Raw genomic sequence first — 24,722 nt, 5'->3', positions numbered from 1 at the left:
GTAAGTTACAGGATGTATAATGCCACCATTACATTTTGGTCTCATAGGTATGGGTAAAACACAAGAGGATATTTAAAAAGTATCAAAATGAAGAAAAAGTCAACAACTATAGTTATCTTACACCCTGCATCCAAATCAGTCAACAAAGCTTGTAACATCTCAGGTATTTTTCTTTCCCATCAGTCCCACACCTAGTGCCTTTGTCCAGGTTTTCATTTTTCTCATCTGGTTTATGCAACTGTATCTTAATTTATGCACCCGCCACCAATATTTTCCCTCCAATCCAGCCTCTACTCAGTTTCTATACATATTATAAAACACAAATCTAATCCTGTCAGCTTCCTGCTTAACTATTCCTCCTTCTCATTTTCTTGCATCTTCTCCCAACCTCACTCTCACAACTGTGGGACCAGCACAGCATCACCTCATCATCACCTTTCTTCACACAAATATCAACTCCTAAGCTGACAATGGTTGGTTCTCCAAGATCTGATTCAAGCCTAACTTTCTACCTTTCTGTCCTCATCTCTTGCCTTCTCTTGCATGCACACACATACACACACACACAGACACACCCTCACCACACACCAGCCTTTCTACACAACTTACCATTTACAGAATAGATACTATTATCTCTACCTCCTCAACAATACCAGCTCATCAACCTGTCTATCTCATGCTTGATTACACATTGATAAGATTGCTTCCAAATATATTGCCCATTTTGCAACCACAAATACTTCATAGATATCATGTAAAGCAAGTCAAAGACAGACTGAAGTGCAATTCAAAAATGTAAAATATAGGGACTTCCCTGGTGATACAGTGGATGGGAATTGGACTGCCAGTGGGGGAAATGTGGATGCAATCCCTGGTCCAAGAGGATCCCACAAGCAGTGGAGCATGCACAGCCAAGTGCCACAACTACTGAGCAGTGCTTTAGAGCCCGCCAGCTGCAACTACCGAGCCCACAAGCTGCAGCTGCCGAGCCTGTGTGCCGCAACTACTGCAGCCTGTGCTCCACAGCAAGAGAAACCAGCGCAATGAGCAGCCGCTGCACCGAGACCAGGAGCGGCCCCAACTCGCCACAACTGGACAAAGCCCATGCACAGCAACCAAGACCTAGAGGAGCCAAAAGTAAACAAATAAATAAACTTTTCCTAAAAGGAATTTTTTTTTCAATGTAAAATACAAAATAAAATTGCAGTGTCATTGCTGAAAGGGGTTGATTACAGATTATTTAGCATGATATTGTTTTTTTTTTTATTTTAGAGCTGAGATCTTCTATAGAAACTACTTTAACAATCCTTTTTGCAGATAATTAGAAGCAAAACTTCAGGTTTCTAAGCATTATTGATTTTAACAGCCAAATAATAGAAATATAATTCACCAAATTATCATTCTGAAAAAAACCAATCTTTCGGTACTGAGGCAATTCAGATACAATCTACAAGTTTTAAACTTGACTAACTATAATAAATATTTTGATTAATTAATTTAATGAATTATAATGCACTTAATTTTGGAGGAAAGATCTAGTATACTTAAAATCAAATGATTTATTTCTTATATCAGTTGTTTGTTTCAGGTTAGATTATAATACTTATCCCAATTGAAAAAAATCTCTATTTTAATTAACATTCAGTTATCGTATAAGTGACTTACCTGTCATCTAATCCTATCTCCTCCATAATTTACTGACCTAAAACAAAACTGTTTATTTAGCTTCTATTTCTGTTATTTGGCAATTTGCACGTGTTCAACTAAGTGCTTCCAGACTCATGCATGCATCTGTCTGTCCTTAGCTGGGGTGACTTATTTCTGCTCCATGTAGCTTGCTCAAATAGCAGCTCAGGCAGTCTTCCAAGAGACAGAGCAGAAGCATGCAAGACATCTTGAGGCCCAGGACTACAATTTCAATGAATTCTACTAACCAAAACAAAAAGTCACATATAAACCCAGAATCAAGGAGCTAGTAAAGAGTTCATACCTCCACCTTTTGTTAAAAGGAGCTGCAAACACATGGTAAAGCATGTAACTGTAAGAAACACTGAATTGTGGCTACAAGCTTTAGAATATAATAGGTACATCTATACAGCATGTGACTAATGACAGTTAAGTCTGTAAATATTTTCCATTTTAGATTAGAAAGTTAGGCCTTTATTTAGATGGCCAATGTTGACACTGTTAATCAATAAACCATTTATAATAAGAATAGGAAACAGCTTTATTCCAACCAAACTAAGGATTATAGCTCAGTAGGCACAGATTCAAGAAGAACTTAAATAATGTTCTGCTGGGCTGCAAAATGGGGAAAGTCTATATAGGCAAAAACAGCAAAATTATATAAATTCCTTGTCCAGAATTAGGATTGGAGCTGGCAAGAAGTATGGTTGCTTATTAAACAAGGATTCGTTGGGGTCTGAAATGGTTGCATAGTTACAAGGGGAGATTTGTGACCATAATGTTGCAGCTGGTGGCCACTAGCAGATACTGTTTTGAAAACAGCTGGTGGTGTCCTAGAGTTTGACAGAGCATAGAAAATTCAAATTCTCAAAGATGCAGAAATGTGTTGGAAACCACATCCACAATGGCCACTCAGCTCCATTTTGAATCAGTTAATCCATTTTGATTTTTAAATGCACTCTCTCATTTAATGGTGAAAGCAGATGTACTCTGCATGTTTGACATAACATAGAAGTTCTAGTTAGCATAAAGACAAATCATATAAAAGCAAGAATGACTTCTGCATGACTTAATATATGAAAATTTCTTCCATCACTAATGAGAAACCACTGAAGATTTTAGTTCAGGACACTGGCAGGTCCAGGGTTGAGCTACAACTTTTGACTCCATTTAAATATACTCCCAGTGGCCTTCCCAGGTGGCACGGTGGTAAAGAATCTGCCTGCCAAGGTCGGAGATGCAAGAGATGCTGGTTCAATCCCTGAGTTGGAAAGATCCCCTGGAAAAGGGAATGACACCCCACTCCAGTATTCTTGCCTAAAGAATCCCATGGACAGAGGAACCTGGTGGGCTGCAGTCCATGGGGTCACAGAATTGGACAAAACTGAAGCAGCTAGGCACACAGATCAACTGAAGTGAACTGAACTGAATCTCATGGTTATTTTAGCCACACTATGGTTGTGTAGGGCTTCCCAGGTGGCACAGCGGTAAAGAATCTGCCTGCCAATGCAGGAGACATGAGATGCAGGTTTCATCCCTGGGTTGGGAAGATCCCCTGCAGGAGGGCATGGCAATACACTCCAGTATTTTTGCCTGAGAATCCCATGGACAGAGGAGCCTGGAGGGCTATAGTCCATGGGGTCACAAAGAGTTGGACAGGACTGAGTGACTGAACACAACACAACAAAATTTTTCCCATGCCACATAGAATAATCTATCCAGGAGTGTTCTTTGACCTTACCTGGGCCCTGTTTGCTTACCTGGAATGACATTCTACACAGAACACACTGTAACCTAGTAAGACCCTGCTCGAGCATCTATTGATGACCTCATTTTAGAAACTTTCCCCACTACCCACAGAACTGTGCAGCTGGCCATAAATGCTATTGTGCTATTCCAAGTAACAGCATTGCTGCAGAGCGGTTCTTCATTTCCGCTACTGAACGATGAATGCTTCCACGAACGAAAATGGGCTTGAAGTCCCTGGCACAAATAAGGCATCTCACAAATGTCTGTGGAATCAACAGGAGAGCCAATAGCCCCCCGGAGGAGGGGTGGGGAACAACTTAAAGATACGGAAGCCTATGCTTTGGCCAAAGAACTGACTCATTGGAAAAGACCCTGATGGCTGGGGAAGATTGAAGGCGAGAGGAGAAGGGGACGACAGAGGATGAGATGGTTGGATGGCATCACCGACTGAACGGACATGAGTCTGAGTCAACTCCCGGAGTTGGTGATGAACAGGGAGACCTGGCGTGCTGCAGGCCATGGGGTCGCAAAGAGTCGGACGCGACTGAACTGACTGAAGTGAAAATCTATACGTCTGTAAGAACAAGCTGCTGTGAAATCACCTTCAGAAGTCAGTCGCCCACAATACAAAAACCATACAGAAGAGCCACACAGGAAAGACCTATTCATTCCCCAAAAACCCAACGGCCCGCAAGATGTCTCGCTTTACGGTAAGTCCCGAGCGTTCGCCATAGATGCCGTAAAAGGGAAGGACGCCCTCTGTGGAGAATCTCCGGCTTCCGGCTTCGCGACGCCGTCCGGGCGGGAAAGGGCCCTCCGTCGGTTGGAGGGGGGGTTTTCGCCCCGCCCCGTCGGGCCGGGCTTCCGCCGACCCGGGAGGCGTGTTCCGGGCTTTCAGGCCCTGCGCTGGGCGCCGGTTACGATCCCGCTCCCCGTCTCCGGTGCCATGGAGGCACCGGGGGAGGCGGAAGTCGAGAATGAGGACGGCGACAGCAACTGCGGGGATTTGTGCTTCATGGACAAAGGCCTGCGGAGGTAAAGGGCGCTCCCGCCGGCGGGAGCGGCCCGCGCAGCCCCGGGCGGGGGTCGTGGGCCTCGGGCGGCCTCGGGGGAGAGCGGAGGTGCGGAGCGGCTTCTCCGAGGCAGCGCCCGAAGGCGTCTGGCTTCGGCCGCCGCTCCGCGCCACAGCCGCGCTGCTGAGGGGCCAGCCCCGTGTCCAGCGGGCCGCCCGCCCTCCGCTCCCGGGACTGCCCGCGTGCCTGCCAGCCTTTGCTGGCCCTTTCTTCACCGCTGCTGTTCGTGTGCTCGCTCTGTTGTTCCTGGTCCTCCCGGGTTCTGTCCTCTCTGCTCCTTCCCTGTGACGGAAAGTGGCAGCGGAGTTGTCTCTGGCAGCTGTGAAGTAAGACTTGGTTTTGCCTCGGCTTTTCATTGGTTTTGCCTCGGTTCTCTTTGCCCCCATTCTGATTTCTCCTTTGCAGAGCGCTGTGATACGTGTATTGTTCACGTTTTTTGAAAATGCTACCGATTTCTCTCATGCAGCCCAAATATGTGCACGATACTAGGCCCTTGGTTCTGCGTTGCTGATTGGCCCCTGTGTGCTTTTTTTGTCTCACCCCTCTCCCTTTTTCCAGTTGACACCCTGTGATTAGGCACCCTAAAGCCCCAGGCAGGCAGTTCTGTGCCACCGTGGGCTTGTCTTTGCCTTTCCCCATACATGGTTTCTTTGTTGCCTGCGCTCTGTGCACACCCTGCTGATGATCAAAGCAGCTTGTTCTGGATCTCGATGTAAACTTTGCCAGAAAATGCCACGAAGATGTCTTTTCAATAATAGCTGCCACGTTAAATGCCATCTATGTGTGTGACTGTATTATCATCAGTCCTCAGAATTGTGCAAGGTAGTAGTGTTACAGGGGACATATCTGAGACTCAGAAGATCTTTATAACTTGCCCAGCTTCATGAAGCTGGTGGACTAAGTTTGAATTCAAAATCATTTCTGTCTAATTTCACAGTCTGCTTTTTCAGACAGTTAACTATACTATGATATCTGCACAATATTAATTTCTGGAAACAATGTTTCAGAAAATAAATGGCTGTCATTAAGAAGGTGTGTTCCTAGCATAAGGTCTGGCACTAAATAATAGCTCATCCTGGGTCTCCTGCATTGTAGGCAGATTCTTTACTGTCTGAACCACGAGGGAAGCCCCAATAAATGACAAGCTAGATAATTGGAAAATATTAGAAATAATCACATTCAGAGAGTGCTAGTGTGAAATTTTGGAGAAGGCAATGGCACCCCACTCCAGTACTCTTGCCTGGAAAATCCCATGGACTGAGGAGCCTGGTGGGCTGCAGTCCATGGGGTCGCTAAGAGTTGGACAGGACTGAGTGACTTCACTTTCACTTTTCACTTTCATGCATTGGAGAAGGAAATGGCAACCCACTCCAGTGTTCTTGCCTGGAGAATCCCAGGGACGGGGGAGCCTGCTGGGCTGCCGTCTATGGGATCACACAGAGTCGTCTATGGGATCACACAGAGTCGTCTATGGGATCACACAGAGTCGGACACGACTGAAGCAACTTAGCAGCAGCAGCAGCATGAAATTTAGAAAGGTATAACCTTTTTCTGCGAGGGGTTCTCATGAGCTTCGGTCTGAAAAGTAAAGCGTAAACTGAATGATCTTACAACATATTCAAACTTTATGCGTTTCAATTTTAAATTTGAGATTCTTAATACTAATTTGGAAGCAAACCTGAATTCCTTGTTTTCCCTTTTTACTCCTTGACTGCTAACTCATTTTCCTGCTGTGAGATTTCCTACAGCTTTACTGTAACTGCTACAAAACATGGAAGAGATGCCCCTGATTTTCTGTGTCCCAGTTCCAGCATATCTAAATTATGTACACTGTAGCTTATATTCCTAGAACTCCTGTCTTCCGAAGAGACTCTAGTTTAAAATAGCAGCAGTTCAGAGAATGAAAAGATGAGTTCCATCTAGAGGAGATGCAGTCCAAGTTTCAGCAAGGGAGGACAGAGACTGTTTCACTACAAATGGCAAGAGTTAGTGGCTTATTTTGAAATCAACTACATTCTGAGTTAAACAGACATTGCAGACAGTGATGAGAGTAAGATTGTAAACTCAAGTGTCAGATCCATATTTATCCTGGCTCTATTAGGTGATTTGTACAAGAACTTGGACAAGTTACCTACTTTCTGTAAATCGTATCCTTAAATACCTACTGCTTGGAGTTGTGAGGATTAAACGAGCAGGGGGAAACAGGTTTAGAGAGACTAATTCATTTGCTCAAATAACATAGCAAAAAAAGTGCAGATTTGAACTTTTATAAATATTGCTTTTGCTTTATACTGATGACTGTTTGCATATAAAACCAAGAAATGCCCAGCATCCCTTTCCTTTCTTGACTGAGTTACTTATTTATATAAATGGTACAAAATGCAGGCTGGTTGTAAGAAACATTGCACCTTATGAGACATTTCAAAGCTAGCATAAGTACGAAGAATTTTATTATAGAATGAATAGAGTACCTGCATACTATCTACATGCTCTTTGGTTGATTTTAGTTTTTTTGGTCATGATTTTTAAGAACATTTTTTACTTGTTTTTAATAATATATATTTTCCTTTATAGCATTTCAGAGTTATCTTTAGATTCAGCTCTCCATGCCATCAATCTTCATTGCAATAACATCTCGAAGATCACATCCATTGATCACGTTTGGAATTTACAACATTTAGATCTGTCATCTAATCAAATAAGTCAAATTGAAGGACTAAACACACTGACAAAACTATGCACTTTAAATTTGTCCTGCAATTTGATCACAAGAATAGAAGGTTTGTAAGTGCTTTTCATGTATTACTTTGGGTAAGGGAGATGATAAATATTCATAAATTTTTCAAAGCTGACTCTAAAAGTCATTATATAAAAAGTTTTTTTCTAAAAAAGTTACCAGTTTTTTAAAAAATTATTTTGCAAAATATCAATAAAATTGATTTCATTGTTATCAGATTGTAGATGTGCTTCAAAGCAATCTGAAATAGTATTGTACCAGTATATAACCCTAATTAGTTGATTATTTGAATCTTATAATGACTTTATTTTATTTTAGGTCTTGAAGCACTAAGTAATCTGACTAGACTGAATTTATCTTACAACCACATAAATGATCTTAGTGGTAAGTAGATAAGCTTCTGTTTTCTATAAAGCTGAGTATTGGTCACATGTAATGAGTGATATAGCTCTGCATGTTGTAGAACTGAATAATCCAATTTTTGACTTAAAATCTCATCTAGAGTGTTTCTCAGTCATATTTTTTTGATGGAGCTAAAGCTATAGCTGAGTAAGAACTCAGGAGTGAAAACAAGAGTAACAAGTTACAGGAAAAATTTGGTTAGGAAGGACGTACTTTGGGAGAGACATACTTTTAATCTTAGAGAATTGATGAGTTATCTGTTATCAATGTATAGAGAGGAATAGTTCCAATAGAACTTTTCACAGTGATGAGAATACTCTGTGTGTGTGCTGTCTGGTATGGCAACTAATAGACGGATGTGCCTTTGAGCTCTTGAAATGTGACTAGTATACACTGAGGAACTGAATTTGTAATTTTAGTTAATTTTAATTAAATTTTTATTTCAGTTTAAAAAGCCACATGTGGCTAGCGCTACCACGCTGGATGTAGCATAGGTGTGTAGCATTCCAAAGGCTATAGCAAATTGACTATCACAAAAGGTTTTTTCTCTTTGATGTTTCCATGTCTTAGAACATTAAAAACTGTTAATCTTTTAATGACTTACAGTGATACACTAACAGTGAGCAAAATTTTATGATTATTCTTAAAATAATACGTCAGAACCAGGGAAATTCTGTAATTATCTTCATACTGCTGCTTGTCTGTCAGTCAGTCAGTCTCGTCCAGCTCTTTGCAAACCCAGTCTCTGCCAGCCTCCTCTGTCCGTGGGACTCTCCAGGCAAGAACACTGGAATGGGTTGCCATTCCCTCCTCCGGGGGATCTTCCTGACCCAGGGATTGAACCTCTGTCTCTTGCATCTCATGTATTGGCAGGTGGATTCTTTACCATGGAGCTATCTGGGAAGCCCCTAATTATCTTCATCAGATCAGATCAGATCAGATCAGTCACTCAGTTGTGTCCGACTCTTTGCTACCCCATTAATCACAGCACGCCAGGCCTCCCTGTCCATCACCAACTCCCGGAGTTCACTCAGACTCACGTCCATCGAGTCAGTGATGCCATCCAGCCATCTCATCCTCTGTTGTCCCCTTCTCCTCTTGCCCCCAATCCCTCCCAGCATCAGAGTCTTTTCCAATGAGTCAACTCTTCACATGAGGTGGCCAAAGTACTGGAGTTTCAGCTTTAGCAGCATTCCTTCCAAAGAAATCCCAGGGCTGATCTCCTTCAGAATGGACTGGTTGGATCTCCTTGCAGTCCAAGGGACTCTCAAGAGTCTTCTCCAACACCAGAGTTCAAAAGCCTCAATTCTTTGGCGCTCAGCCTTCTTCAAAGTCCAACTTTCACATCCATACATGACCACTGGAAAAACCATAGCCTTGACTAGACAGACCTTTGTTGGCAAAGTAATGTCTCTGTTTTTGAATATGCTATCTAGGTTGGTCATAACTTTCCTTCCAAGGAGTAAGCGTCATTATCTTCATAATCCTTATCAATACGGTATTTGAATCAGTCATTTCATTTGTTAGCTTTTCTCCCCTGCTAGGAAAATACTATCCTATGCCAGGAATTTAGTACACAAAAAATAAAATACAGTGACCTAGTCCCTACCCTTAACCAAAGTAGCAACAGTATTTTAATTTGTAAAAACATTTTTTCCCCAAAAACATAAAAGTGTTAGAATTGAGTATTAACCATAGCTCTGTCTCTGCTGTATGATGTTGGGCAAAGTATATTGTTCTTTGGATGCAGCTTCCTTAACTGAAAAATGTGAATCTTGGATAAGATAGTTTTACTCAACAGGTATTTATTGAAGATCATTCTATCAAGCACTATTCAATAGTGATGAAAAAATATTATAACAAATAGATAAGTTTCTTGTCACAGGGCTTACATTGTAGTGGGGAGATAAAACAAATGAGATCATGTCAGCTCCCTAAAAAAAAAAAGCAAAAGATTTGAGCAGACTCTTTTCCAGAGGCTATCCAAATGACAAGCACCAAAAAAAAGTTTTGCATCCTTAGTAATTAAGGAAGTGCAAATTAAAATCGCAGTGAGATCCATTTCATACCTCTAGACCAGATATAGTTTAAAAAACTTAAAGTACAAAATGTTGATGAGATAGATTAAAGCTTTCATACATTACTAGTAGAATTCAAAATGGTAAAACTACTTTGGAAAATAGTTTGAAGGTAAGCATATAATCGTGCATTTCTACTCCTACGTGTTTACCTAGCAGAAATGAAAACATGTCTAATCAAAGACTTGTATATGAATGGTAAAACGATTATATTTCTTTTTAAAATTATCATGTTTATATGGGTATTCATAAACTCCAAAATTAGAAAACACCCATATGTCTATCACCTGGTAAATAGATAAACAAATTGTATTACATCTATAGGATGGGTTATTACTTGGCAATAAAAAGGAATGAACTATGGGGTCTTCCCTGGCAGTCCAGTGGTTAAGACTCCATGTTTCCAATGCAGGAGATGTGGGTTGGAGCCGTGATCAAGAGTCTAAAACCCCATTTGTACAGCCAAAAACAAAAAGAGAGTGAACTATTGATATATGCAGCAACACAGATAAATCTAAAAATGTTAGAGTAAGTTATGCTAAGTGAGGACTTCCCTGGTAGCTCAGTTGGTAAAGAATCTGCCTACAATGCTGGAGACCCCAGTTCAATCCCTGAGTCAGGAAGATCCACTGGAGAAGGGGTAGGCTACCCACTCCAGTATTCTTGAGCTTCCCTGGTGACTCAGCTGGTAAAGAATCCACCTGCAATGAGGGAGACTTGGGTTGGCTTAAAACTCAACATTCAGAAAATGAAGATCATGGCATCTGGTCCCATCACCTCATGGCAACTTGATGGGGAAAAAATGGAAACAGTGGTGGACTTTATTTTCTTGGGCTCCAAAATCACTGCAGCCATGAAAGTAAAGGATGCTCCTTGGAAGAAAAGCTATGACCAACCTAGACAGCATATTAGAAAGCAGAGACATTACTTTGCCAACAAAGGTCCATTCCGTCAAAGCTGTGGTTTTTCCAGCAGTCACGTGTGGATGTGAGAGTTAGACCATAAAAAAAGCTGAGCGCCGAAGAATTGATGCTTTTGATCTGTGGTGTTGGAGAAGACTCTTGAGAATCCCTTGGACAGCACGGAAATCCTAAATCAGTTCTGAATACTCATTGGAAGGATTGATGCTGAAGCTGAAACTCCAATACTTTGGCCACTTGATGCGAAGAACGGACTCATTGGAAAAGACCCTGATGCTGCAAAAGATTGTAGACAGGAGAAGCAGGGGATGACAGAGGATGAGATGATTGAATGGCATCACCAACTCAGTGAGTTTGAGTAAGCTCCAGAAAGCTGTAGTCCATAGGGTTGCAAAGAGTCGGACACAACGGAGGGACTGAACTGAACTTAGGCTAAGTGAAGGGAGCAAATCACAGAAAATTATATTGTATGATCCTGTTTTGTGTGATATTCTGACAAAGGCAGAGACACAAAGGCAGAAATGAAATTAGTCACCAGGGACTGAAGACGAGAGAAGACTGATTTACATAGGGACGCAGTGATTTGAGTGATGAAAATGTTCTTCATCTCCATTGTAAGGGTAACATAACCATATATGTTTGTTAAAGCACATCAAATTCTATGCATATATTTCCTATACAGAAAATATATAATTTTGTTGTTGTTCAGTCACTCAGTCATATCCAACTCTTTGTGACCCCATGGACTGCAGGTATCGGGCTTCCCTGTCCTTCACCATCTCCCAGAACTTGCTCAAACTCATGTCCATCAAGTCAGTGATGCCATCCAATCATCTCATCCTCTGTCGTCCCCTTCTGCTCCAGCCTTCAATCTTTCCCAGCATCAGAGTCTTTTCTAATGAGTTGGCTCTTCACATCAGGTGGCCACAATATTGGAGCTTCAGCTTCAACATCATTTCTTCCAGTGAATATTCAGGATTGATTTCCTTTAGGGTTGACTAATTTGATCTGTCTGCAGTCCAAAGGAAAATATAATAAAAGTATAAGTTTTAATAGATAATTCTTGTAATGACATTTTATCTGTTTAAAAACACTTTAGTAGGTAATGACAGTTTATATTACTAAGCACATGCAGAGACACGAAGGTTTGATCAAGCTTGCCAGGATAAGGAACAGGAAGAAGGCTCCTGCAACTAGAGCGTAGCAAATGATGGATTGATGTGCTAAGAAAAGAGGTGGGAAAGTGGGCAAAGTCAGATCACATAGAGCTTCATAAGCAGGGTGAGAAATTGGCATATTATTCGAAGAACAGTAGGAGGCCATTGAAAGGCTTTAAACCAGTAAGTACTTAATCTAATCCATCTGCTTAAAGAATCACTGGCTGCTGAGTGTGTGAAGAAGAATGAAGTTTAGTAGGACAGGAGCTAAAGGCCAGTGGCTAGTTAGAAAGCTGTTTCCGTGGTCTGGGTGTGAGGTTAGGGGCCTTGGACTAGTATGAAAATAGTGTAGAGGGGTAAGTACATAGAGTTTACATGTGGAGTTCATAGAATTTGCCGATAGACTGAGATGAGGAAGTGAAGGGAAGAGGAACCAAAAGGTATTTTAAGAGTTTTCTTTCTAATAATGAGTGGATGATGGTGCTATTTCCTGACATGGGAAAGATTGGAGCAGGGGTAAGAATTGTGGATTCTCAAATTTGAGAACCTTGTAAGGTATACATGTGTGTGTGTATGTGTAGGGATAAGAATTAAGGATTCTGTCTTAAATTTGAAAACCTCATTGGAGGGGGGTGTGTGTGTGATCTGCAGTTTGGGGGTAGGGCATCACGGTGGGTGTTGTAGATTCGGGACTTCAGTGGTGTTTGTTGCCATGACTCTGGGAGATTCTGAGAGTCTGTGGCTAGAGGAGGAAGACCTGCAATGAGCCCCCAGGGGCACTTTAAAATTGAAACATAAAAGGGATGTGAAGTTGCAACTTAAGAGAAATAACAGGTAACAGGGAACTGGAACTCGGAAATGTGATGGTGAATTGAGAAGAAATGTTGAGTACGCATAAGAATACATGACAGGCAATCTGATCTTGTAGTGAGTGGTCAAAGAAGACTTCTGAGGGTGTGACAGATGAACAGAAGTTAGTGATAAAGCCTATGAAGAAAATAAAAGAGGCAGCTCTGTAAAAAAGATAAGTAGAAGTTAGCAAGAAACAAAGATCATTGAGGAGAAAAGAGTATTCCAGTCAGGTTGAAGAAATGGAAGGAAAAAAAGAAAGGTGAGTCCTTTTACGTTATTATCAATAGTGTTAGTATAGTACTATAATGGTCTTCCAGAATCCCCTGCAATGCGGAAGATCTGGGTTCGATCCCTGGGTCAGGAAGATCCCCTGGAGGAGGGCATGGCAACCTCTCCAGGACTCTTGCCTGGAGAATCCCACGGACAGAGGAACCTGGTAGGCTACAGTCCATGGGGTCACAAAGAGTTGAACACAACTGAGCAATTAAGCATGGTACTATATTGTGTACTTATGCTTTTATTATTATGTTAGGGCAGTTTTTGTATTAATTTTTATATTTTTTCTTCCTATTTGTGTTAATGTTTTCAAATAACTAGAAGTTTGTGTATTTATGAATAGAGAGTACTAAGCCAGGCAAAATTTGAAAACTAAGACCTTCAGTGGAGCAGAGTAGAGAGGTCCTTTTGAAAGAATGGCCCTTCTGAAAGAAGGGAAGCTAGGGCCTGCCGCTGCGGGTGATTCTCCTCTCATTGAGGGGTGCTCCTCCTCTCATTGAGGGGTGCTCCTGGAGGTTTTGACTGCCTCACTGCTGCTGCTACTGCTGCTAAGTTGCTCCAGTCATGTCCGACTCCGTGCGACTCCATAGACAGCAGCCCACCAGGCTCTGCCATCCCTGGGATTCTCCAGGCAAGAACACTGAAGTGGGTTGCCATTTCCTTCTCCAATGCATGAAAGTGAAAAGTGAAAGTGAAGTCGCTCAGTCGATTCCGACTCTCAGTGATCCCATGGACTGCAGCCTACCAGGCTCCTCCGTCCATGGGATTTTCCAGGCAAGAGTACTGGAGTAGGGTGCCATTGCCTTCTCCGTGACTGCCTCACACTCTTGGGTTAAACCTTGCTCAGCACACTCAGTTTTGAGTAAAACTCTGACCCCTGTGCACCGCAGCTGAAGTGCAGGCCGGCCAGGAGCTGTGCCGGCACCAGAAGCCTCTACTTCGAACCTAGTTTCTGACATCACCTTGCTCTAGATGAGTTTATGTGAGAAACGTTACCAGGGAACTAAATCAAAGGGATGATATTGGTGTTTATTTTATACTCAACCCAATAAAATTGGAGTATTAGCTTCTGTCTGATAATTTAAAAAGGTGTGTTGGTTGAGAACTTGGAAGCCATTGCCTTATTCTTATTCTCATAAAAGTGCATGGGCCTGGGGAGGCCCATTTTTTTGTTGGAGGAGAACCAGAGCCTAGGTACCCCGAGCTCTGGCCTCGAGAGATGCCAAACCCTCGTTTCTTCAAAACAGCAGCTCACTTTGCTAATACCCTGTTCGTTGGCTAGCTCTTTGCAACAGAGTCTTATTAATGCAGCTCCTTTGCCTCTTTAAATAAAATGAATATGAAAGTTATTTTTAATTAGCTGTTAGAAAAATGACTGCTGTGACATCACAAGAGCATTGTTTGTATTGCAGGTTTGATGCCTCTTCATGGAATTAAACATAAACTTAGATATATTGACCTGCACAGTAACTGTATCGACAGTATCCATCACCTACTTCAGTGTACGGTAGGATTACACTTCTTGACTAATCTTATTTTGGAAAAAAATGGAGAGGATAATCCTGTCTGTCATTTACCAGGTATGAACGATTCACTTAATACTTTTTATAACAGTGATATTAAAAGCTTCTTTATTTTCTGCATCTACTATCTATGACCTCCTTGAATTTGTCTTAAACTTTGCAGTTTCATATTTTTGGAAGAATATAATTACACATAAATTATTAAGACTAAATTACTGTTAAAAGAGGGATACAAGCTGAAGAGATAAGATTGTATTTAGACAGTTTTATATTTAATAAATGATGCTTCAAAATTAAATTGTGTTAATGATATATCCTTATAGTATAATGCTGCTGCTGCTGCTGTATGTCGCTTCAGTCGTGTCCAACTGTGCGACCCCAAAGATGGCAGCCCACCAGGCTCCCCCATCTCTGGGATTCTCCAGGCAAGAACACTGGACTGGGTTGCCATTTCCTTCCCCAATGCATGAAAGTGAAAAGTGAAAGTGAAGTCGCTCAGTCGTATCCAACTCTTAGCGACCCCATGGACTGCAGCCTATCAGGCTCCGCCGTCCAATGGATTTTCCAGGCAAGAGTACTGGAGTGGGGTGCCATTGCCTTCTCTGATAGTATAATACTAAGCAACCATAAAAAAAAAAAATATAGAATCTCTATAGCTATTGATAGTTATCTCCAAGATATACCACTGTTAAGAGAAAAAAAAGCAAGCAAGTTGCAAAGCAGTGTGTATAATAGACTACTATTTGTGTTCAGAGGATAACTGTGTGTGTTTGCTGACTATACATATAAAATAGAAGGATTCACAAAAAGCTGATAATAATAATTAGCTTCAGTATTTGGTGGGTAGGGATCAGGAAATATGCAAAGGGCAGCTGAAAATCAGGAAATGTTAGAAAAACTTTTTATTGTCTTCTGAATTTTACACCATGTGAATGTCTTAAATTATTAATAAGTAATGATTTTTTTAAGAAGAAAGCTTAAACTTAATATGATGTATAGAAGATGCTACTGAAATGCCATTTGATCTAATTGGAAATCATTGAGATCCGTGAAGATAAAGTGGACCAGACTGCCATTTCTAGAACTCATTTATCTCAAATTGCTTAACCTAACATCTGCTGGATCATGGAAAAAAGCAAGAGCGTTGCAGAAAAACATCTATTTCTGCTTTATTGACTATGCCAAAGCCTTCGACTGTGTGGATCACAATAAACTGTGGAAAATTCTGAAAGAGATGGGAATACCACCTGACCTGCCTCTTGAGAAATCTGTATGCAGGTCAAGAAGCAACAGTTAGAACTGGACATGGAACAACAGACTGGTTCCAAATAGGAAAAGGAGTATGTCAAGGCTGTATATTGTCACCCTGCTTATTTAACTTATATGCAGAGTACATCATGAGAAATGCTGGACTGGAAGAAACACAAGCTGGAATCAAGATTGCTGGGAGAAATATCAATAACCTCAGATATGCAGATGACACCACCCTTATGGCAGAAAGTGAAGAGGAACTCAGAAGCCTCTTGATGAAAGTGAAAGTGGAGAGTGAAAAAGTTGGCTTAAAGCTCAACATTCAGAAAACGAAGATCATGGCATCCGGTCCCATCACTTCATGGGAAATAGATGGGGAAACAGTGGAAATAGTGTCAGACTTTATTTTTTGGGACTCTAAAATCACTGCAGATGGTGACTGCAGCCATGAAATTAAAAGACGCTTATTCCTTGGAAGGAAAGTTATGATCAACCTAGATAGCATATTCAAAAACAGAGACATTACTTTGCCAACAAAGGTCCGTCTAGTCAAGGCTATGGTTTTTCCTGTGGTCATGCATGGATGTGAGAGTTGGACTGTGAAGAAGGCTGAGCGCCAAAGAATTGATGCTTTTGAACTGTGGTGTTGGAGAAGACTCTTGAGAGTGCCTTGGACTGCAAGGAGATCCAACCAGTCCATGCTGAAGGAGATCAGCCCTGGGATTTCTTTGGAAGGAATGATGCTAAAGCTGAAACTCCAGTACTTTGGCCACCTCGTGCGAAGAGTTGACTCATTGGAAAAGACTCTGATGCTGGGAGGGATTGGGGGCAAGAGGAGAAGGGGACGGCAGAGAATGAGATGGCTGGATGGCATCACTGACTTGATGGACATGAGTCTGAGTGAACTCTGGGAGTTGGCAATGGACAGGGAGGCCTGACGTGCTGTGATTCATGGGGTCACAAAGAGTCAGACACGACTGAGCGACTGAACTGAACTGAACTGAACAATAAGATTCAAACGTAGAATATGAACATAATTCTTAAGATCTTTTTGGATAGAAGTTGGCTGAAGAGGCTCTAGTCTCATTAATATGCAGTATTAAGAAGGCTTTTCCCAGAATGGAAACCTGTTTTGATAGTTTTACTTTGCAGAAGAATATGTTAGGTTTGAGATCACCTGTTTTCCTCAGCCCACATAATAATAGAATCTCCCTGAAAATCAGAACAGATTTCTGTTTGGGAGGGAAATCCTTTTCTTAGAAGAAAACCTTATCCCTAAGACAATTTATTTTCCTTTACTAACCCACAAGCTGGATTTATTTTTTTCTAATAATCTCATCTCAAGAGCCTCTAGTTCCAATAGTTTGAACCCTTGGTTTTCACTTTCTTTCCTAGACAAGGTGTTTCTCTGAACACAGTTGCCCACTCCCCAGAGTTATTTGTTACTGAAATTACTTTTCTTTCCTTAAAATTTCTAATGTTAATTTGCTAGACTTCTTTCTTTTGGAGTTTTTCCCAACCACTTTACTTGCAGTTGAGCAAAATTAATTAAAGCATTTTTGTTAGCCTAAAAACCAAATTAATGTTCATTTGCCAGATTTCTCCTATTTAATTGTACTTAAGGAAGATGATCATATTCTTAAATACTCAATAGATTGACTATTTTCATCCTAGTTATATGTAAGAGGAGAAAGTGGAAATGTTTAAGGTAGTTAATACTTATAGACTCACTAGCAAAATTTTGATCTCTGATTGTTATTCTTAACATCCTGATTTACATGTGTACTAGTTGTATTACAGATAAGGAAGAGGTATGTTTGGCCTCCTGTCTAGAGTACATTGCCACTTGTTTCGTGCATTTATACCTTTAAGGCAGTTTTATGAACAATGCAGAAATGATATTAACTTTCTGATTTCATCAGGATGATTGTTTAGAGGGATTTGGGCATAATGTTTTGTTTGTTCTGTATTTAATGATTGCACACTGGAGAAGATGAGTAGATTTTGTTAGTTTATTAGTTCCATTCCAGGACTAATTTTATCATTCAGGTGATATATGTGGTAGCTGATAAGTTTACTTTATTCTAAACGTAACTAACCTTTTTTTTATGCTTGAGTTTTCATTTGAATGATTTGTTTCCAAGGATACAGAGCAGTTATGCTCCAGACTTTGCCACAGCTCAGAATCCTAGATTGTAAGAACATATTTGGTGAGCCAATAAATATGGCAGAAATAAACTCATCGCACCTACAGTGCTTCGAAGGTCTTTTGGATAATTTAGTTTCTTCTGAGTCTCCCCTAAATATAAGTGAAGATGAGGTATAGTATTGTTTTGTTTATTCTAATGTAAAGGGTGTTTTCACATTTTAATAAATATAAATGTGAAGGGTTCTGGTTTGCCTCCGTGTCCCAGATCACTGACGGGATGCCAGTGGCGCCCCCCGTCGGCGACACAGTGCCCTTGGATCAGTTTCCAAGCACACCGACAGACACCGGTTTGACATCGCTCATGTCTGTGTGTCCCTCTTCTGAGCCAGAGAAAGTGAATCATGAAAATGATCTTCAGAATGAGATGAAACTGCAGAAATTAGATGATCAAATTTTACAGCTTCTCAGTGAAGTAAGTATTTTTCCTGCTTTTCTAAGCAGTGTGTTTGTTGAAGAAAGAGATTAAGAAAATGGGCAATAAAATTGCATACAAGCTGACCAACCAGAAACAATCTATATTTCTGGCATTGGTGTGTATGTTTATCTTTTTCCTTTAAAATTGTATTGTCTTGTAGTACTAGTAGTAACACACTTTTTTCACTCATTTTCCTCAAGGATCTTCTTCAAATCTTATGTAATTCATTGGGTGTTCTGCTGTACTTCACATTGGTTCCATCCATCTACCTTTTACTTCAAATAAACAGAACTCTTTGGATTCAGTGCTTACTAACACAGAGGATGTCTGAGCAACTTCTGGCCTCTACTTTCTCTTCAGTTGTTTTTATAATCAAAACCACTTCTAGAATTTACAGCTAAGTGGCAAGTTAAAATTCCTGCTTCGATTCCTGAGAGCGGGTAATAGAAAATGCTTATATGATTATGGTTCACTGGTTTGTAATAATTGTGAACTCTTATCTTTAACACTAGCAATGCTTAATAAACATGAAATCTACCTTAAGTGAGTACGTGTATAAGACTGTAAGGATCCCATGTGCCAGAAATCCCTGGAGGCTTCAGCTTGGGCCAAGAGGTAGATCAGGAAAGCTGGGACGGGAGTGCTGGCAGATGCATTCCTTGGCATCACTGGTAACACCCTACTGAGCTAGTAGGACCTTCATCTCCTCAGAGCTCATCTTCCATCTTTTCCAATGGCCAACTCTTCTGCCTGTGTCAGAGCTTAGATTTAAGCTTAACATCCTCATTCGAAGTGAACTTTTCAGCTTCTCTTAGGCCATTCTCATTTCATCCTCACGACACTTCAGTCAAGTAGATAAGGATTAATATATTGTTGTTAAATAGAATAGAAACTCAGTTTATTTGAGTCCTTTATTTTAGTGAGGCAGAGTTGAACTTCAGACTCAAATGTCCTAAGATCCACTCTGGTATCCTTTCTGCAGTCATATGTCTCACTCAGTGATAATTCTTCCTACTTTATGACTGAGAATAGGAGTCTAGTTCGTGGGGGCGGGAGAGGATAATTTATTGCTATGCATATAAAAAATGTTTAAGAGAAGGACCTCTTTTGTGCAGTGCTGTGCTTAGTTGCTTAATAATGTCCGACTGTGTGACCCCATGGACTGTAGCCTGCTACGTTCCACTATCCATGGGGATTCTCCAGGCAGTAATATCGGAGTGGGTTGCCATGCCCTCCAAGGGATCTTCCCAACCCAGGGATCGAGCCCAGGTCTCCCACATTGCAGGTGGATTCTTGACTATCTGAGCCACCAGGGAAGCCCCAAAATACTAGAGTGGGTAGCCTATCCCTTCTCCAGGGGAACTTCTGATCCAGGAATCAAACCCACATCTCCTGCATTGCATGCTGATTCTTTACCAGCTAAGCTGCCAGGGAAGCCCTTCTTTTTTACTACCTTACTGTAAAGGGTAAACATACAATTTGAATTTCAATTGATATATACACTTAAATTATAAGTAAAGTCATAAAGTTACTGAAAATGTGCTATAATATAGTGATAGTTATTCTTCCTAATTATTGTACTTTAATTATTATACTAATTGTGAGAATTCTTTCTGTGAAAGACTGCTTTGTCTTTAGGTTTTCATTTTTCAACACCATTTTATTATGAATGTTTTAAAACTTAGAGCAATATGAGACTTTCTTAGTGAATGCCAGTATATCCACCAATTAGATTTCACTATCAATGTTTTACTGTATTTATTTCATCATATGTGTATCCATTTATCAAACTATTATTCTATGACACATTTCAAAGTGAACTATACATGTCAGTATTCTTCCCACTGTAAATATTTAAGCCTGTGTATCTATAGAGTTCAGTGTTTTTTTAAAAGTATTTACATTTACTTTTTTTTTTTTTTAACTTTTGATGTAAAATAGAGATGTTTGTATTCTCTGAATTGGCTCTACAATTCTCTAAATTGCCTGTTAACGCAATTAACAGGCAATCAGTCCGATTTTGGTGTTGACCATTTGGTGATTTCATATGTGGAGGTGTCTCTTGTGTTGTTGGAAAAGGGTGTTTGCTCTGACCAGTGCGTTCTCTTGACAGAACTCCTGTTAGCCTTTGCCCTGCTTCATTTTGTACTCCAGGGACAAGCTTGTGTGTTACTCCAGGTATCTCTTGACTTCGTACTTTTCATTCCAATCCCCTGTGATGAAAAGGACATCTTTTATTAGTGTTAGTTCTAGAAGATCTTGTAGGTCTTCATAGAACAGATCAACTTCAGCTTCTTCAGCATTAGTGGTTGGGGCATAGACCTGGATTATTGTAATGTTGAATGTTTTGCCCTGGAAGTGAACCAAGATCATTCTGTTGTTTTTGAGATCGCACCCAAGTACAGCATTTTGGACTCTTGTTGACTATGAGGACTACTCCATTTCTTCTAAGGAATTCTTGCCCATTCCCTTCCATTTTAGTTCCTAATTCCTAAGATGTTGAGATTCACTCTTGCCATCTCTTGCTTGACTACGTCCAACTTGGTTTGGACCTAACGTGGACCTCAACATGGACCTAACATTCCAGGTTCCTATGAAATACCATTTTTTATAGCATCAGACTTCACTTTGACCCCCAGACACATCCATGACTGAGCATCATTTCCCCTTGGCCCAGCTGCCTCATTCTTTCTGGAGCTGTTAGTAATTGCCCTCCACTCTTCCCAGTAGCATATTGGACACCTTCCGCCTTGGAGGGGCTCGTCATCCAGTGTCATATCTTTTTGGCTTTTCACAGTGCGTGATGGTATTCTCGTGTCAAGAAAACTGGAGTGGTTTGCCCTTCCCTCCTCCAATGGACCACACTTGTCAGAACTCTTCACTGTGACCATCCCACTTGGGTGGCCCTGCGCAGCCCAGGGCTTCCTTGAGTTACACCAGGCCCTTTGCCACAGCAGGGCTGTGATCCAGGAAGGGAACTGAGCAGCAGCAGTAACAATGCGTGTTGCCCAGACTTCCAGGGAAGTAAACAGCACTGTCGTCTTAGAATGTTCCCTCACGCTGCTGCTCGCAGGCAGTCCTCTCCTGCATTCCACCCCCATCCCCACCGCACAGTCACTTTTCTCGTGTTTTTTACCATATGTTATTTAATACTTCTTCCGGAACCTAATGTAAATGTAATTTTACAGCGTGTAACACTTTTGTGTAAGGCCTCTTTCACTCAGCATAACCTTGAAATCAGTCTGTTATTATGTGTACCGGTAGTTTGTTTTTATTGCTATGTAGTATTCTGTTGTATGAGTATTCTAAAGTTTATTTTTCCGTTATCTCTATTGATATGCCACTGAATTCCTTCCAGGTTTGTGAATAAAACTGAACAATACAGTGCAAGTCTTTTTGTGAACTTATGTCTCCATTTCTTTTCAGTTGAATAGCCTAGAACCAGACTTTCTAGATGACAGGGTAGGTGTTTGTTTAGTTAAATAACATGCTGCCCGTGCTTTCCCAAGGTGTGTGTTCACTTCACGCCCACCAGCAATGTGTGACTGTCCAGTTGTTCCACATACTCAGCAGGGTTTATTGTCAGCATTGATCTTATTTTATCCATTCTAGTGAGCATATACAGGTATTAATTGTAATTTTAATTTGGATTTCACTGATGAATGGTGATGTTAAGCACTTTTTCGTGTGCTTATTGAATTTTTTGTGAAGTGTTCAAAAATCTTGCCCATATTTTTATTGAGTTGTTAGTCTATTACTGGGTTATAAGAATATTTTGTGTCTTGAATGCTAATGTTTTGTCAGATACCTGTGAATTGCATGTTCATTTCCTTAATGGTCTATTGGTAAGTAGCAATTTTAATTTTACTGATTTTTTTGGGTCTATTTGTGGATTTGTCTATTTCCTGGCATTCTCTCAACGTTTGCTTTTTATATTTTAAAGCTCTATATTTCTAAGCACATACACATTTATGGCTACTTTTTTTTCCTAATGAACTGACCCCTTTTATCATTCTTAAATGTACATTTATGTCTTTCCTCAATTTTGGAATTTTTGGACATCATTGCTTCAAATATTTTCCTGTCCCATTCTCTTTCCTCTTTTTTCAAATTTCACTTAGGCCTTTTGATGTATCCCACGGTCCCCTGCGGCTCTGTACATTTTATTAAATTTTTCCTCTGTGTTCTTCATATTGAATAATTTCACTGAGCTATCTTCAAGTTTACATATTCTTTCTTTTATCATCTCATTCTCTGTAGTGTGGCAGTCAGTTTTTACTTCAGACATTGTATTTTTTCAGTTGTAAAATTTCCATTTTTTAAATAATTTTTACTTTTCTGCTGAATTTTCTTTTCATTCATGATAAGCATTTTTTATATCATTGAGCATAGTTATGATCAGTATTGTAAAGTTCTTCTCTGTTTATTTTAACATTTAGGTCTCTGAGGTTAGGTCTCTGTTGATTGCCATTTCTCTTAAGAATAGGTCATAGTTTCCTGGTTCTTCCTGTTGTGAGTAATTTTGGATTTTGTCCTGGACAGAGTGAGTGTCATTTTGTGAAGACTTTAGATGCTGCTATAGGCCTCCAAAGAGTGTTAATAATTTTGTTACAGCAAGCATTTAGTTTGCTTTGATTTAACTGCTGCTCTTTTGAATCCTTTACTGAACTTCCTGTTCCATACTTTCTAATTCTTCAGACTCAAAAGTTTGTGGTTTTTCCACTTGAGTTTTAAGATTCCCTACATAGTGCCAATTGTGGTATGTTCATAGGCTAAAAACCATAAGGAAGAAACAATTAATTCTGGTCATTTTTTCAAGGGTCAGCTCTTCTTTAGAATAAGCCTGCTCTTGTTCACTTTCCAGGATCTCTAAGTAGTTTTTGTTTTATTTGTATTTCTGCCCTGGTTTGTAACTGTAATCTTGGGAGAATCAAATCTCATGGGATCATACTTGTCCATACTAGAAGCTGAATCCTTTGTCTTTAGTTGCAAACATACCTATTTTATAAATCCTTAAACTTGTAAAAAGTTTTAACATTTTAGAAAACGTCAAATTATATTTTTTTACCAAAATGAACTTTTAAAATACTTTGTTGTTTTTTATTCTAGACTTCTAATTCTATAATAGATAATGTTCCTGAGAAAGATCCCAGACCAAAAAGAGACACAGATGTGACTTCTGAAAGTGACTATGGAAACAGAAAAGAATGTAGTAAGAAAACTTCTCGAAGATCAAAAATCCCCTATTATTCCAAAACTATTCAGACTATTAAACACCACAGTAAAAACAGCAGTACTTTTATAAGGTACTTCTTTTTTTGTTCTAGAAATTCAGATAAGACACACAGACGTTTATACTCCCAACTCCTTCCTTAAAGCTGCCTCGTGGTCTTATTTTTTTTACTTTCCTAATGTCAAAGATTTGACTTTTCAGCCTTGCCAGCTCAGGTTTGGTCGGTATATTCATATACATTTGTATAAAAGGATCTCTTTATGCTAGATTGTCATTACCTAAGTTGTAAAAATTATAAGTGTCATACATTTCTTTGGGTTATTAACTCTGTTTTTTATTCGCAGTTGTAATCGTAAAATGAAACCACCTTTCCTTAAAGAATTATATATAAGTTCGTCTTTGCCAAACAATAGTACATTAGAAGAATCAGAAAACCAGAAGACTGAAATAATGAAAGTAAACAATGATGGTCCAGAAGATGCCACTTACCGGGTATAATTTAAGAGATTAAGAAAAATTGAATATGAATAATCTTAGTTTTAAATACAAGTTAGTCCCAGAAAAATAATGCATGTTTTTTTTAGCACAAAATATTTTATTGAGGGGATGAAGTTGGGTTATTTTCCCCATCCTGATTTCCAGATTTTGTGTAATGTCACTATTTTTATAATTTTTAAAGGAATGGAAATTACACATTTTAGATCAGATTTTAATGAAATCATTTTGTCATATGCTTCAGAAGGAGAAAATAGGTCTAAATTTTCAAATTCTTCCTAAAACAGTGATTCCTAACTTAGGAGTCTTAGAGTCTTTTAAGTATCTAAGGAAATCTATAGTCTTCTCAGAGAAACTTTCTTAGAGAAACTCATAAAGTATTTGAGTAATATTTTGAAAATAATTTCAGGGTTTTCATGGACTCTTTTGAAACCCAATTTTGGATGCATGGTTTCCAGATTTAGAGTCATTTAGGAATTTTTAGTACAGATTGACTTATTTTATAATTTTTACTTACTTTCCCTTATTTTACTTGTGAACAACTGGTTATACTTTTCATTTCAATTACTTCCAATATTATGCTATTGGTTTTGCCCTTTTGTTCTCAGTTATAAAGGCCTTAGTATTTAGAAAGTAGTAATAGTCATTATGACAGTAATACTAGCA

General features: G+C 39.8%; 1 protein-coding gene across 2 annotated transcripts in view; it reads left to right on the top strand.

Annotated features, from left to right (window-relative positions):
- The first annotated feature begins 4,021 nt into the window (after positions 1–4,021).
- Positions 4,022–24,722, top strand: part of LRRCC1 (leucine rich repeat and coiled-coil centrosomal protein 1) — a 43,703-nt gene continuing 23,002 nt past the window's right edge. Inside the window, exons 1-8 of one of the 2 annotated variants that reach the window (XM_061439460.1) lie at positions 4,022–4,470; positions 7,083–7,288; positions 7,564–7,629; positions 14,343–14,510; positions 17,849–18,024; positions 18,119–18,325; positions 23,438–23,634; positions 23,906–24,053. In XM_061439460.1, the coding sequence (XP_061295444.1) occupies positions 4,382–4,470; positions 7,083–7,288; positions 7,564–7,629; positions 14,343–14,510; positions 17,849–18,024; positions 18,119–18,325; positions 23,438–23,634; positions 23,906–24,053 (1,257 nt within the window). In that variant the 5' untranslated portion in view covers positions 4,022–4,381. Of the gene's footprint in view, positions 4,471–7,082; positions 7,293–7,563; positions 7,630–14,342; positions 14,511–17,848; positions 18,025–18,118; positions 18,326–23,437; positions 23,635–23,905; positions 24,054–24,722 lie in introns of those variants that run through there. The other variant, XM_061439461.1, reaches the window with a different exon arrangement.

This window comes from Bos javanicus, chromosome 14, assembly GCF_032452875.1.
Source record: "Bos javanicus breed banteng chromosome 14, ARS-OSU_banteng_1.0, whole genome shotgun sequence".
NCBI lineage: Eukaryota > Metazoa > Chordata > Mammalia > Artiodactyla > Bovidae > Bos > Bos javanicus.
Note: the sequence above shows the minus strand (reverse complement) of the source record. Positions and strands in the feature narration are given on the sequence as shown.